Source organism: Peromyscus californicus, unplaced genomic scaffold, assembly GCF_007827085.1.
Source record: "Peromyscus californicus insignis strain IS unplaced genomic scaffold, ASM782708v3 Scaffold_4__1_contigs__length_199733344, whole genome shotgun sequence".
Taxonomy (NCBI): Eukaryota; Metazoa; Chordata; class Mammalia; order Rodentia; family Cricetidae; genus Peromyscus; species Peromyscus californicus.
Window position 1 is genome coordinate 163,221,657 of NW_026294562.1, and position 16,294 is coordinate 163,237,950.

Below are 16,294 nucleotides of genomic sequence, written 5' to 3' on the forward strand. Positions count from 1 at the left end.
AATTCTACAGCCCCACCAAACAAATTTCAGACCTTCATCATCCCAGAAAGAAATACTGTACCCTTTAATCTACACTCCTCACTTCCAATGTCCCCTCCACAAACCTCAAAAACACACTATTTTAATATATGTCTTTCTGGTTTGCTTCTTCATAGATTGAAATATTAAAATATATTATTTTCTTTATATAGCTTCCTTAACTCAGTATAAAATTCGCAGTATTGAACCACATATTAAACAGTATTCTATTTCTTCTATATAATTATTTCTTAATGCCAAATAACATCCTAGGAATGAGTAAGTCATACCAAACATTCATAAACTGATAAATATTTCCAGTGTTTCAACTTTTAGTGCCTAAATAATGCTTCTCTGAAGATTCATTTACAGTCTTTGCCGACACGTTTTTATTTTTCTTGGATATATATATATATATATATATATATATATATATATATATATATATATATATGATTGCTAAATCACATGATAAGTCTGTGCAGTAACTGCAAGTGAAAGGTTCAATCCCCACTACTAATGATCTCAAAACAAAAAGGAGAGATCAATGATCAGCCTGTCAACTCCTCACACCTTCAGCAACACTTGAGATCATCATCACTTCATTACCCTTTTCATAATTTACATTTATATTTTGTTTGTATGCAAATAGGAGGTGCTATGCAAATAGGAGGTGCTTTCATTAGCAAGCGGAGATAACACAAGTTAGTAATGTCACCTCTCTTCTGGATCCTCTGTATCAAACCCAGGTTGCCAAGTTTAATGGTAAGTGCTTCTAACCATTGAGCCATCTTGCCAGCTCCCCTTTCTAACTATCTCAATTGTGATAAATTTTAGCAATACATAGAGAATAATAAATGACCATCTATGTGGCCCTACCATCAAGTGATATTCATGAGTGTTTTGTTAAAAGTATCTCACTTTAATCATGATCTGTCTTTTAAACACCTTTTGATCTCCACAAAAACAATGAGACAAAATCACATGGCTGGTCCTGGTGACTTCCCCGAGAAACAGGTAATAAAGGTTTGTGGCGTGGATCTGGGGAGACACCTTCTCTGGAGCATCTCACTCTGCCTATCCTGCTTTGCCTGGTGGCCTTGCCTTAGCCAGGCAGCAGTGTTCCTCTCTGGTTTCAGCAGTATGATGTAGCACTTGGGGATGAAGATGCCACCCAGAAGGCCAGCCGTGGAGGCCAGGATGGAGAAGATCTCTACAGCCACAGTGGACTTGCCCCGGGCACTGTGGTACAGGGGCAGGAAGGCTATCCAGACACTGCAGAAGAGCAGCATGCTGAAGGTCAGGAACTTAGTCTCATTGAAGACATCTGGCAGGCCCCTGGCCAAAAAGGCCACAGAGAAGGTACCCACTGCCAATAATCCCAAGTAGCCCAACACACAGAAGAAGATGGTGCCAGAACCCTCCTGGCACTGGATGACAATGTGCTGGGGCTCTGAGACCATATCCCTGTCTGGGAATGGTGGGGAGGTGGCCAGCCAGACCCCACAAAGAACAACCTGCATGAAGGAAGCAATAAGGACCACTGAAGTGGAAGCCCCAGGGCTCAGGCATACCCGGATCCTGTCCCCTGGCCTGGTGACCCTGAAGGCCAGGACCACTGTGAGAGTCTTGGCCAGAACAGAGGACACGGCCACCGTGAACACCACAGCAAAGGTGGTCTGACGGAGGAGACACGTCGAGACACTGGGTCGCCCAAGGAACAGCAAGGCACACAGGGCACAGAGGCAAAGAGAGAGCAGGAGTAAGTAGCTGAGACTTCTGTTGTTTGCCCTGACCACAGGGCTGTCTCTGTGCTTCAGGAACACTCCCAGAACCAGGACAGCCAGACCAGCCAGGAAGAGTGCCACCAAAGCCAGCATGAATCCCAGAGGTTCCTCAAAGGCCAGGAAGATCTCTGTCCTGGGCAGGCAATGGTCTCTCATGTGGCTCGAGTACTGCTCCTTGGGGCACAGAAGACAGCTCTTCATGTCTATGGGAGACACACGACATCATTTCTGCAACACTAAATGAACTACACCAGCTCTGAAGGAAGGCATCCCAAGCACTAAGTGCTCTTACAGCCTTTCCATCAAGTCATGTATTTATGATTTATTCCTGGTGACCAGGGCTGGAATGGCTGATACTAGAGGCAGAGACACAAAAGAAAAAAACTGCACAGTCTGTATCTGTTTTATGTGAGGATTTTGTTTCTGTCTTCAAACAGTGTCTCATATAACTCAGGCTGAGTAGCAGAGGCTGACCATGAATTCCTAAGCCTCCTTCCACATCCCCTCAAATGCTGTGATTATAGGCCTGCACCACTATATTTAACTTATGTAAGTTTCCTTATGTGCAGGTTTGTGTGTGCGTACATGTATTTGAGTAGATGCACATGCTTGTCCGGACCAGAGTTTATCAGATATTATTTCTCAATCATTTCCCCCATCTTATTTTTCTAATCAAACTTATTTGTATATTTTGATGTGTGTATGTATTGTGCCTTGGTATGCACCTGAAAGTCAGTACAACTGTCAGGAATTTGGTGCTCATCTTCCACCAGGTGGGTCTCAGGAGCTGAACTCAGGCTATCAGGGTTGACAGTGAATGCTTTTCCTGAAGGGCCATTTCACTAGTCTCAATAACTTTCTTGGAATTGTTTATTTATTTGTTCAGTGTTTTTTGGTGTATATATATGGAAATCATGTGTATGCCTGGTTCCTGCAGAAGTCAGAAGATGGCATCAGATCCCCTGAAACTGGAGTTACAGAAGGCTGTGAGTCTCCATATGGATGCTCTTAACTGCTGAACCTTCTTGCCAGTCCCTCACGATCATATTTTTTGAGACTGAATCTCTCATTGAACCTGGAGATCACTGAGTTGACTATAATAGCAAGACACAATCTCCAAGATCCTCTTGTCTCCATCTCCTGAGTGCTGAGATTCAAGGAATGTGCCACCACATCTGGTCTCTTATGTGAGTTTTTAATGTTTCATTTTTTCCTAATATGGTATCAGTAACTAGTCATATTAACAAATGTTTTCAACTGAGTTGTGCCCACAATTTCATTTTGTGAAGTCCTGTTATTTGGCACCTAAAATGCCACTGTATTTTGCTATAAGCAAGCTGGAGATTTTCTAATAAAGCTTAAATGAGGTCACCAGGGTAGACTCTAATTCCAATAAGTCTGCTATTCTAATAAGAATGGCGAGTTGAGACTGGGTGTAGCTTCACATGACTTTAATCTCAGCACTTGAAAGACAGAGGCAGGTAGATTCCTATCAGTTTGTAGGCAGACTGGTGTCATGTGAGTTCCAAGCCAGCAAGTGCTGCATGGCAAACCCTTGTCTCAAAACCAAACAACAAACTGAAAAAAGAGGGACACACACACACACACACACACACACACACACACACACACACACACACACACACACAATGAGGGGATGACTGTACCAGGGCAAGAGTGAGGCTACACACAACACCAACCCTGATGATAACTTTGCTTTGCATTTCAAGCTTTTAGGATGGTAAAGGAAAAAGTTCTGTAGCTCAAACAGTATGGGATGTGGTGGTGAGCTGCCATTCAACCTCTGGACTGAACCCCACTAATACAGAGGAGGAAGGAAATCACAAAAGAACATTTACCATGCACTTCCACTTACAAGAGGTTGAAAAAGCAAATGAAATTCATCAGTGTGAGCAAAAGCTAAGGTTCTATTACAGGACCAATAGAGCTTGTGAAAGTAGCTTATGCCTGTTTGTTAATTGGGGGGGGGGCAAAGATATGCAATGTTTGCTAGGGGAGAATTCATTCCGCAGCCAAATTATGGTCCCTACACTTGTCTGTCTTGATAAAGCTTTTAACTAAGAACAACGATAAGCCTATCGTTCTAGTTGGTGTTCCACAGGAAAGCAAAGATTGGGCAACATCTCAGTGGACGGGTGTGGCGGGTTGACTGAGAATGGCCCCCATAGCCTCATAGTTTTGAATGTTTAGTTGCTAATTGGTGGACTCTTGGGGATAGATTGGGAGGTGTAGCATTGTTGGATGATGGGTGGCACTTGGGGTGGCCACTGAACATTAAATCCCACACAAGGCACATTTTTCACCTCTCTGCCTGCCTGTTACCTGTAGATCATAAGGTAAAATCTTAGCTGCTACTGAAGCGCCGTGACTGCCTGCCTGATTTCATGTTTCCTGCCATGATGGTCATGGACTTACCCTTTGATACTCTAAGGAGGAAGCCTTCAGCTAAATGTTTTTCTTTTGTAAGTTGCCTTGGTCACGGTGTCTCTTCACAGCAGTAGAACAGTAACAAAGACAATGGACACGTACAGGAGGCTCACAGTGCCCTCTTGACCCTCAGATTCCAGCTCCACACGTCCTTACCTCTTTGGTCTGCAAACTGTCCCTCAGGGCAGGGACTGCAATCAAAACAGCAGTGGGGGACTCCTAGCCTGGGCACTTGGCTGAACCCTGGAAGGCAGCTTTCACTGCAGACAGAGCTGGGCACCTAGTAACAGTGAGCACAGTATCACCAGTGACTCTCCACGGATATAGATGCTAGACCACATTCTGAGAAGCAGCACAGAACAGTTTCCTCACAGCCCACTAGATGAGATGCCTTTCAGAAAAATGTCTATCCCAGCAGATACCAGACTGGAGATGTACCTTTGAGTGTAATTGAGGAAGGGCTACATCCCTGGCTTGCATGGCTAAGGGATTAAAAAACATACTTAAACATTGTGATGAGTTCTCTTTCCAATCTCTCTGGGGCTCCTATATCAACAATTAGAGGTATGGGGCAGGAGAGAAGGCTCAGTGGTTCAGATTACTGGTGGCTTTTCCAGAAGAGGAGGGTACAATTTCCAGCATTCATACAGCAGCTCACACTGTAACTCCAGTTCTAGAGGATCCAGTGCCCTCAGCAGCATCCACAAGCACCAGGCATAAACATACTACACAAATAACATACTGGGAATAATTCATATATGCAAATACAACTTGAAGAACAATTTTAAATATTGGCAGACATTACAAAGTGCTGCCATGCAGTGTTGTCAGGTCATTTTTGCTGGTGAATCAATATCATTCAGAGAAAGATCTGTTGTGAGGTAAACAGCATAGCCAATTATAACTGACTGGCCCATCCAGAGCTGCATCAACTAAATGCACAAGCAGAGATGAGGAGCCCTGGGCTTGGATTTGCCCTGTGATTGTAACACTCTCAGACAAGAGTCATCCCTGTATTCAAGCAACTCACTCGAAGTTCCTCTTTCAAATAGATCATCATCTTGCTCCCTGAAGAGACCTGAGGGTCTATCATACCCACATGGACCGAGTGAAATACACCCTTGGGGGTCTTCTTCCCTTGAAAAATGTCAAATTTTGTCACCAAATCTCCATTGGCATCAAACATAATCTCGCTTCCATCAGGAGTCTTGAAGTGCACCTTCCTGAGGGCATGAAGCAGCTGAGGAAGGAAGGGAGACACTGTACCTTGGCAAGAACCAGTCAGGTGTTTTATCCAAACTACCACATGCCAATGGTCTCTGAAGTGATACAGTGCCACTTCAACCAAGACCTGGCTCCACTAGGCAAGAGGGAGATTGAGGACCTGAAATTTTCAGACTAACAAAAATGTTCTAACTTTAATAAAGTAATAATTCATAATAATCAATCCTGATAATTTTAAACCTCTGTCTGTCTCTCTCTCTCTGTGTCTCTCTGTGAGGGGTCTCTCTGTCTCTGTCTCTCTGTCTCTGTGTGTGTGTGTGTGTCTCTGTCTCTCTCTCTGTCTCTCTCTGTCTGTGTGTGTGTGTGTGTGTGTGTGTGTGTGTGTGTGTGTGTGTGTGAAGTTCATGGTGTAAATTCAGAGAACAGTTCTCTGGAATGTTCTCTCCAAATGCTGTCATGGTGGACTCAGGAATCCAACTTATGCTTGTGGACAAGTGCCATTACCCTGCCACTGAGTCACCTCAACAACCTTAAAATTAAACCCAAAAAACAACCTGACAATGTGGTTCCTGCTCCAGGGTCTCATTTGGCTGTGCACTACTGTCCTCAGGCTTCCCATCACACTCAGTAGACTCCAAATCCTAGCAGGACTTCCACAGACTTCCCCAGCCCACCTCGACCACCCATTCACTGCAAACTGTCTCCCATTATTCATCAGTCCCGCCCATGATGCTCTTCTATTTGCTTCATTCTAGGGTCTTGACACATGCTGACCCTGCCATCTGCAATGCTATCACTTCTACCCATGGTAAGAGTTACATCCTCTTGTCTGGAACTCAAGTATTTCCTGACAGAGAGAATTTCTCCAGCCTTTCATTTCCCTTCACTCACTCCTCAGCCTTCCTCTACTTTACATCTTGTTCATAGAATACACATGGACTTCTTCATACTCACATATTTTTATTTTGTGATATGATCTTGCTTATAGTTCAGGTGGTTCTTGAACTGGGGCTTCTCTGGTCTCAACGTCCTGTGTGCTAAAATGGCAGGAATGACCACAACATCTGGCCTCTTGTAACTTTTAATCTGTTACCCTCAAGAAAAACCCAACAACAGCTATCCCTCTCTATCTGGTTTAAAACCACCTGTACCTTCACCAGGCACACAGAAGAGACTCAGGTCATCTGAGTGAAAGTAATGAACATGCTCACCTTCATTGGCCACCACGCTCACTGGTGACCTCACCACGGAACAACTAGTCTTCCAAGGGATCCCTTACACATCTGTGCCTAGGCTCCCATAAATGAATTGGAGAAAGAAAGGAAAGAAGGATGGAAGAAAGGAAGGAAGGAAGGAAGGAAGGAAGGAAGGAAGGAAGGAAGAGAGAAAGGAAGGAAGGAAGGAAGGAAGGGAGAGAGAGAGAGAGAGAAGGAAGGAAGGAAAGAAGGATGGATTAATGGATAGATAGATAGATAGATAGATAGATAGATAGATAGATAGATACATAGATACATAGATACATAGATACATAGATACATAGATAAAGACTGGGGGAAATGACAAACATATGTAAATTTATATATGTGTGTGAGTACATAAAATTATCAAATAATATTTCTAAAATAGAAAAATAAGTAAGGGCTTAGGAGATGGCTCCGGGATTATAGCACTGGTCATCAAAGCTTGAGGATCAGACTTCAGATCGCCAGAACCCATGTACATGTCAGTGGATGTGGAAGCCAATCTCTACTTACATCCTCAGAAGGCAGAGAGAGGAGATGCCCAGTACAACCTGGCTAGCAAGACTAGACACATCAACAAGTTCTGGGTTTGAGTGAGAGACCCTGTCCCAAAGCAAGATAGAAGAGGATTGAAAGGTGACTCCTCACTATCCTCAGACCTTCCCACATGTTGTACACATGAATGTGCTCCCCACTACATGTGTCTCCATGCCCCCACACATGTGCCCACATACATGTACCATATACCAAAAAACAAAAAATAAATAAATAGCATTGGATATCTGTTTGAAATTCTGATTTGCAGCATGTCTATACTGAAAGTCATTCACTTTTTATCAAAGCATAAATTTGAGATATAAAAAAATCTATTCACTGTTACCTGAAATATTAATTTTACTAGGCATCCTGTATTTGCTAAGTTAGGCAAGCCACAGACACTTGACTCATCTGAGATCACACACATAGCATGGAATCCTTGTCCACTGTTCCTTCTAAGATGCCTCTCAGTTACAAATAGGAGGCATCCTTGCTGGAGCATGCATGCAGTCAGCTTCACCTCTATAGCCTAGTTGGAACCAATGTCCTCTTCCCCAAACATACCTGAATCACCCACTCCACACATGCCTCTCTCACCTGCCAGGGCTGGAAGTCCTGAGAGTCTGTAACCTTCCCATGCTGGTGCCCATGGGTTATCATGTCTTGCAGGGCATGAGCAATACTGTAGACAGCTGTGTAAGCAGCATCAATTTTACTCACTTCTGGGAAAGGATGCTGCTTGTTTTTCAGACTCTCATTCCCTGAGCACAACTGGACACCCTCTGTCATTGTTCTGCTCTGGTGGGGCCATGTACAATCAAAGGTGAACTCCCAAAACTTCTTTATGAACATGTCTTCTGGGGTCTGGCTGGGCCGCAGGCGAGCAAGGAACTCAGGGAAGCCAGTTGCTCTGCTGCTGTGATACAGAAGACCAAAGGTGCTGTGTAATACCCGGGAAATGCCTGGAATGGTCAGGGCAAGAGCCATGTGCAGAGTGTCCTTGCTGACCCAGACATGGCCTGAGACAGCAACGTCCAGTAAGCCATACAGGATGAGCTGGAAATTAGAATTGCTTAGGAAAACCAGAACAACCCTGGCTGTGGATTTTTGCATCGTCTGGACAATCTCTTCAATCTTCCCCAAAGACTCAAGGGAAGGAACATGGAGGGTGTACTCAATGCACACACCAGCTGTGCTCAGCTCCTGAGTGGCCAGAGAGCTGGCCTGCTGCCCAAAGTCATCATCATGGGCCAGAACGATCACCCAGGACCACTGAAAGTGAATTATCAGCTGAGTCACTGCAAGGGAGCATGTGAGGTCACTAGTCACAGTACGCATGAAAGATGGGAACTGGATCTTGTCACTGAGGATGGGTAGTGAGGATGAGTAACTGACCTGTCAAAGAAGAGCCAGGATAGAAGAATGAATGAGATCTGGACTTAGGCGTGGGCTGATGATCTGGTTTAAATGTGGGAAGGAAGGGATGGAGACATGGCTCAACAGTTAAGAGCCCTTGTTGTTCTTGCAGAGGACGCATGTTCCATTCCCAACACCCACATCAGCTTCCTCACATCTGCCTGTAACTCCACCTCTGGGAAATCTGATACCCTCTTCAGGCTTCCTCCTGTACCTGTGGCATAGACTCCAACACATACTCATATATGTATATTAAATTTTAAAACATCAATAATTTTCAGGAAAGGACTTGAGCATCCTGATTTGAGAAGAGAACTGACTCCCAAGAGTTGTCTTCTGACCTCCACATGGGCACCATGGCTCTAGTGTTAAGTGTACATACACATTAATAATAATAATAATAATAATAATAATAGATAAGGGGCTAGATAGATGGTGCAGTGTTTCACAGTATTACTGTTGTTTCAGACAACCTGAGTTCACTTCCCAGAATCAACATCTGCCACTCCACTTCTAGGGATCCCAATGATCTTTTATGACTTCCATAGGCATCAGGTACACATGTGGTACATACATATATACATGAAGTCAAAATGCTCATGCCCATTAAAAAATAAGTAAATCTTTAAAAATACTTTTTAATGAAAACGAACTTTCTCAGTTACTTCATCAATGTATCGATACATGGAAAAGAACCGTATTAGACACGGAGAATATTAGCAGGAAACCTGGCTCCACAGTAGAGCTGCTCACTACTGTGACCATCACCACCGTTTTCACTACCATCAGTAAGGGATTGCACAGTAGAGCTGCTCACTACTGTGACCATCACCATCATTTTCACTACCATCAGTAAGGGATTCCACAGTAGAGCTGCTCACTACTGTGACCATCACCACTGTTTTCACTACCATCAGTAAGGGATTGCACAGCAGAGCTGCTCACTACTGTGACCATCACCACCGTTTTCACTACCATCAGTAAGGGATTGCACAGTAGAGCTGCTCACTACTGTGACCATCACCACTGTTTTCACTACCATCAGTAAGGGATTGCAGAGTAGAGCTGCTCACTACTGTGACCATCACCACCGTTTTCACTACCATCAGTAAGGGATTGCACAGTAGAGCTGCTCACTACTGTGACCATCACCACTGTTTTCACTACCATCAGTTAGGGATTGCACAGTAGAGCTGCTCACTACTGTGACCATCACCACTGTTTTCACTACCATCAGTAAGGGATTGCACAGTAGAGCTGCTCACTACTGTGACCATCACCACTGTTTTCACTATCATCAGTAAGGGATTGCACAACATTCATGAAGGAAGGAGACTTTCAGCAACTCACCTGGGAAAACAAGTACAGCCCCAGAAGTCTGGCCATGGAGACAGACAGGGATGACCGTGTGTCCCCAACCAAGGCAGCCTGAGGAGAGCCATGCTGGCTTGTGTAGTTGGGGATGGGCTCCTGCTGCCTCATGAGAAAGCTCATTGTCTCATGGAGGGCACCATGCACTGTGTCCCCAGAGTTTCGAATAGAGAAGCCCAGGGTCACATTGGGCAACAAGTGAGCACTCCTATTAATCTCCTCGATGGCAAAGACGAAACTCTGGGCCACCCGGTAGCCCCAGTTGGAAACTCTGAGGGAAAAAGAAGCCCACATTCATCACTCATGATGAGGTAATGGAACAAGAATAAACACAGTGACTCAAAGGATACATGTAAAACCTACATCTCCACAAATACTTGTACACAGATGTGCAGAGGAGCACACTTCAGAATACATAAAGGGGAACCAGAGGGAACGAGGAGACAGTAATCAGTGGGGGCAGTTTAAGAAGACAGGAGGACAATGCCACATGCTCAGCTATGTTCATATCAGCATTGTTTGTAATAGCCAGAACCTGGAAACAACCTAGATGTCCCTCAAATGAAGAATGGATAAATGAAAATGTGGTACATGTACACAATGGAGTACTACTCAGCAGAGAAAAACAATGACATCATGAGATTTGCAGGCAAATGGATGGATCTAGAAAAAATCATCCTGAGTGAGGTAACCCAGACTCAGAAAGACAAACATGGTATGTACTCACTCATAAGTGGATACTAGATGTAAAACAATGGATGACTAGACTGCTACTCACAACTCCAGGGAGGCTACCTAGTAAAGGAGGACCCTAAGAAAGACACAGGGATCTCCCAACTACAGAGAAATGGATGAGATCTACATGAACAAACTGCTCATGGCGGGGCGGAGGGGGGGGGGGATGGGTAAAGAAGGGCAAGGGTTGGGGGAAAGAGAGTTTAGGGGAGCAGGAGATCCCAGCTGGATCAAGAACAGAGAGGGAGAACAAGGAATAGGAGACCATGGTAAATGAAGACCCCATGGGAATAGGAAGAAGCAAAGTGCTAGCGAGGTCCCCAGAAATCCACAAAGATACAGCCACAATAGACTACTAGCGATGGTCAAGAGAAAGCCCAAACTGACCTACTCTGGTGATCGGATGGCCAAACACCCTGTCAGGATAGAACTCTCATCCAATGGCTGATGGAAGCAGATGCAGAGATCCACAGCCAGGCCCCAGGTGGAGCTCTGGGAGTCCAATCGGAAAGAGAGGAGAGATTGTATGAATGAGAGATGTTGAGACCATGAATGCAAAAAGCACATGCACAAATAGCCAAACTAGCGGAAACACATGAACTATGAACCAATAGCTGAGGAGCCCCCATGGAACTGGATCAGGCCCTCTGGATAAGTGAGACAGTTGATTAGCTTCAACTGTTTGGGAGGCCTCCAGGCAGTGTTACCGGACCTGTCCTTAGTACATGAGGTGACTTTTTGGAGCCTGGGGCCTATACTGGGACACTTTGCTCAGCCTGGGTGAAGGGAGGAGGGGACTGGACCTGCCTCAACTGAATCTACCAGGCTGAGCTGAATCCCCAGGGCAGTCCTTGCTCTGGAGGAGATGGGATGGGGGGATGAATTGGGGGGGAGCGCAGGGGGAGGGGCGGGAGAAGGGATGACAGGGGAATCCGTGGCTGATATGTAAAATTAAATTAATTATAAAATTTTAAAAAAATGAAAAAGAAGACAGGAGGAATAATTGAAGATGTATTAAATAATCTGGGTGTGGTGGCATACTTTTTTAATGCAAGGACTCAGGAGGCAGAGGTAGGTGGATCTTTGTGAGTTGGAGACCAGAATGGATTACATAGCTACAACACCCAGGAAGCCAGAGCTACATCAAGAAATTTTGTCTCAAGGAAACAAAGAAAAAAATCTAATGTGTAGTGTAGCAATTTGAATGTAATTGACCCCCATAAGCTCATAGGGAGTGGCACTATTAAGAGGTATGACTTTGTTGGAGTAGGCATGACCTTGTTGGAGGAAGTGTGTCATTGTGGAGGCGGACTTTGAGGTCTCCTTTGCTTAAGCTTTGCTCAGTGTCCCAGGCAACTTCCTGTTAGCCTTCTGATCAAGATGTAGCCAGCACCATGTCCACTGAACACCGCCATGCTCCCTGTAATGATGCTAATGGACTGAAACTCTGGAACTGTAAGCTGCCACTTCTATTAAATGTTTTGTTTATAATAGTTGACATGGTCATGGTGTCTTTTCACAGCAATAGAATCCCTAGCTAAAACACATACTACGGTTGGTTACAATCAATAGAAACTAACATCTATTTCTGAAGTGCTGAACCTAAGAGCCAGAAGACAGGGAGAAGAGATGTGAAATGCTGTCTTCAGGACATGACTCAAGACATTGCAGACATGTGAGCCTGTCAGCAGCCAATTATACACTGGAAAATTCCTTGTGTGGACCTACTCTTTTCTGCTGAACTATTGGCAATTAATATATTTTGAGGAAAAGACACACATTGTCTTCAGTCATGTACCCAACAGGTGAACCCACCAAGCTTCAGGGGACAGTTCCAAACTGCAGCCATGGTTAAAATCAGTGGGTCACAAAACAAAAAAGGCATGAATGTGGGAAAAGGACCTGTAGTAAACAGGAGGGAATGTCAGGTGTAGAAGGAAAAGAGGCTGGGGGAATGAGAATAAACAAATGCACATACACATATGATAACTTCAAAAAACAAATGTAATAAAACTTTAAAATATACAAAAGCAACACTAAATGGACTCAACAGGCTACCTTCATATATTTGTTTGTATATTGTTTGCATATCTATAAATCAATAATAATAAAAGAATAAAAGCCTGCTGTGGGATGTCTTTCTGTATGCTGTGAATATGTGTTGCTCCCATTGGCTAATAAATAAAGTTGTTTTGTCCTATGGCAAGGCAGCTTAGAGGTAGGTGGGAAACCCAAGAAGAGAGACAGGAAGAAGGAAGGCAGAGAGAGACTCTGAGCCAGCCACCCAAGGAGCAACATGTAATGGGATACAAGTACAGCCACAGAACATGTGGCAATACACAGATTACTAGAAATGGGTTAATTTAAGTTGTAAGTGCTAGCTAGTAAGAAGCCTGAGCCACAGGCCATATAATTTACAATTAATATTCAGCCAATGAATGATTATTTTATAAGCGGCTGAGAAACCACAGGCCGAGCAGGACCAGAGGAAACTTCCGGCTACAAAAGGCCATAAATTTGAAGGGAGGGGGCATATGGGAAATGTTGGAGGGAATAGAGTGCATACATATATGTATATATATGGGGGTGCTGTAGAGACAGGGTCTCTCTGTGAGGCCATGGATGGCCTGGAATTCAAAGATATCCACCTGCCTCTGCCTCCTGAGTGCTGAGATTAAAAGCAAGTGCCATCACATAGAATTAATGTTACTAAATTTTAATTAATTTTTAAAAGGTTAATGTTGAAAGTATATTTGTTTTCATTTTGAAGCAGAGTCTCCATATCACCCAGTCTGACCTCATAGTCACTATATAGCCTAGAATAATATTGAACTCCTTTTATGTGAGTATATGTATGCACATAAGTTTCAGGCCAAGATTGACTTCTAGTATCTTTTTCAACCATGCTCAGCATGTGTGTGTGTGTGTGTGTGTGTGTGTGTGAGTGTGTGTGTGTGTGTGTGTGAGAGAGAGAGAGAGAGAGAGAGAGAGAGAGAGAGAGAGAGAGAGTTGGTACGTGTGTGCATGGGTACTTCCCCTTGGAGGGAAGACTGATGGGATTTCAGGATATCTTACTCAATTGCTTCTCCACCTTTTAAAAATATTATTCTGTGTGCATGTGTGTATATGATGGATCCGTAGTCCAAAACATGCTACAACACATGGAGGACAGAAAACAGCTTTGTGAGTCAATTCTCTCCTTCCATTTGTATGTGAGTTTCAGGGAGGGCTCAGGCATCCATAAAGCTTGCACGCCAAGCACTTGACCCCACAGGGCATCTCAACAGCCCTTTCCATCTTATTTTTGAGACAGGTTATCCCACTGACATGGATCTCATCCGTTCAGATAGGCTGGCCAGTGACCTTTGGAATCTGCCTGTCTAACTATTCCTAACCAGGTTCGACGTGCTAGGTGTTCACCTGGGTGCTAGGAATCAAACTCAGGTCTTCATGCTTGCACAGCAGACACGTGACCAACATAGGCATTTCTTCAGCCCCTAAGACCTTCACTTTCAGTAGACCTGTCTCTGCTTCCCACATTAGATTTGAAATGTTCACATCACCAAAAAATAAGTACACAAAGTGATGGGTTTCTGAGTGGGGTAAGCATTATTAATCATTCTATAATGTGTCCATTTATTAAAATATTGCACCGTACCCAATACATACATAACATTATTACCCATTGGTTTAAAAAACAACATGGGATCCAGGTATGGAGGCACACACTTTTGATTCCAGCCCTCAGGTTGGGGAGGCAGGAATATAGTGATTTCTAGGCTAGCCTCATCTACATAGTTAGACAATGTCTTAAAAAAAAAAAAAACCAGGATAGCCAGTGTATCCAGTGTGGTGGTTCATGCTGGTAGTCCTGTATTTGATGCTAGCCTGAACCACACAAAGAGTTCCAAGGTCATCTCAGAACAAAGTGGAATACTGTCTCAAAAATTTTTTAAAGTTGTTAAACAGATGTTAAATGTGAAAATGCAGAAGTGAAACTCTCTTGCATTTTGAGGCTGAATACAAAATGATAGCAGTTTCTTTAGAAAATACTCTAACAACCCTTTTTGACTCAGGTCTCATTAAGTAACCCAAAGTTGCCTGAAACTAACAATTCTTCTGCCTCAGTTTTCTAAGTGCTAGGAGTACAGACATATACTCTATACTCAGCTATTGATAGAAATAAAAAAAGCCAAATACAGCCACTTAAGAAATAATAATAACGAAAAAGCTTGTGTTAGACACTACTGTGTGTAACAGTATATTGGAAAGCTGGAGAAAAAAATCCAAAAGGGTGGAGGGAGTTGTGTTTTGGGATCTTTTCATAGAGTTGGATCTGCAGCACCTCATAAAGTCAGTGTGGTTATACACTCCTATAATCACAGCAACCAGGAGGTAGCAGCAAAAGGAACAGAAATTCAGGGTCATCGTTGACTACCTACTGAATTGGAGACTACATGACCCTTAGAAAAAAGAATAAGCAAATGGAATACAGTGCAGATAAATGATTAAGGCTGTTAAGTGATAAAAATTTATTATTTTCACATGAATTCATTCAACAAACACACCTACCTAAAGACTACTTTAGGAACCAAGGACATACAAAAGAATCAAGAATCCCAGCCTGGCCTGTGGAGCACATACATTACAGCCAGTACATGAACAGGCTATACTTCAGACTGGTACAAACGAGAAAGACAGACAGACAGACAGATGTGATATAAAAGGAGAACACCAGAGCTATTACATGTATACACAGAGAAACGTAGCTGGAATTCTGAGAATCAACACTTATCTAAGGTTTCACAAGGGCTTGTAAAGCTGCTTCTGGATTTCAGAGACTCCTATCCCACATCCAGCACTTACCCTGAAACCAGAAGCCCAGATGGTGGGGCAGTGAAGTCAGACACGTTACCAATAGAGAGGTAAAAGATGGAGAAGCTGCCCCCCACTATTACATCTCCAGGACGATCAAAGTGAGGCCTCTGCCTTGGAAACAGCCAGACTCTTGGTGCAGAAAAGGCAGAATCAGAGAGACAGCCAAAGAGAACAGGAAGGAGAGTACACAGCCACATGCCTGCTGGGGGTCAGACAGCCAGTGACAGGACAGCCCCACATGGGGCAGTGGCTCGCAGTGAAGGGGGCTTTTATCTGGGAGACTGCCCTTGATCAAGGACCTCTGGCTAAGACCACACTGGGAGCTCTAGGCTTGCAGGCAGTGGGGAGAATATTGATCGGGAGGTGGTGGAGGTGGGCGTCCACTAAATCCCAGAGCCATTAAAAGTTTTATCCCCTTCTCCTGAGGCTTCATGGCCTCTCTGCATCCAAGGTCACAACTCTGGGCATCATCTGCAGACTACAGGAAGGGCGACAACAGGTCTGACTGTCTCCTGGGGGACTTGCAAGTGCAGGATCAGCTGTGCTCAGGGCACTGTTTTGCAGCGAGACCCAGGTAGGTACAAAAAGCAAATAGCCCAGTGGCTGAAGTTGAATAGTTCTTTCACAATCTGTGTTTCT

At 44.0% G+C, this 16,294-nt stretch overlaps 1 protein-coding gene across 1 annotated transcript; it reads right to left on the bottom strand.

Moving 5' to 3' along the window:
• Positions 1–998: 998 nt before the first annotated feature.
• LOC128124026 (vomeronasal type-2 receptor 26-like) lies at positions 999–15,852 on the bottom strand. Its single transcript, XM_052760260.1, has 6 exons — positions 15,644–15,852; positions 10,022–10,313; positions 7,853–8,650; positions 5,284–5,493; positions 4,410–4,533; positions 999–2,008 (listed from the first exon to the last, which is right to left on the bottom strand). The coding sequence occupies exons 1-6, from the start codon at positions 15,850–15,852 to the stop codon at positions 999–1,001; spliced, it is 2,643 nt and encodes an 880-aa protein (XP_052616220.1).
• Positions 15,853–16,294: the final 442 nt, after the last annotated feature.

What these genes read in the sequence shown, in the direction of transcription:
- LOC128124026 (XM_052760260.1), bottom strand. Translation starts at nt 15,852, where the DNA reads ATGTGGCTGTGTACTCTCCTTCCTGTTCTCTTTGGCTGTCTCTCTGAT. An exon ending in TCTGGGCTTCTGGTTTCAGG is followed by an intron (nt 10,314 to 15,643) that starts GTAAGTGCTGGA and finishes TTTTTCCCTCAG; the next exon opens with AGTTTCCAACTGGGGCTACC. An exon ending in AGGACTTCCAGCCCTGGCAG is followed by an intron (nt 5,494 to 7,852) that starts GTGAGAGAGGCA and finishes TTCCTTCCTCAG; the next exon opens with CTGCTTCATGCCCTCAGGAA.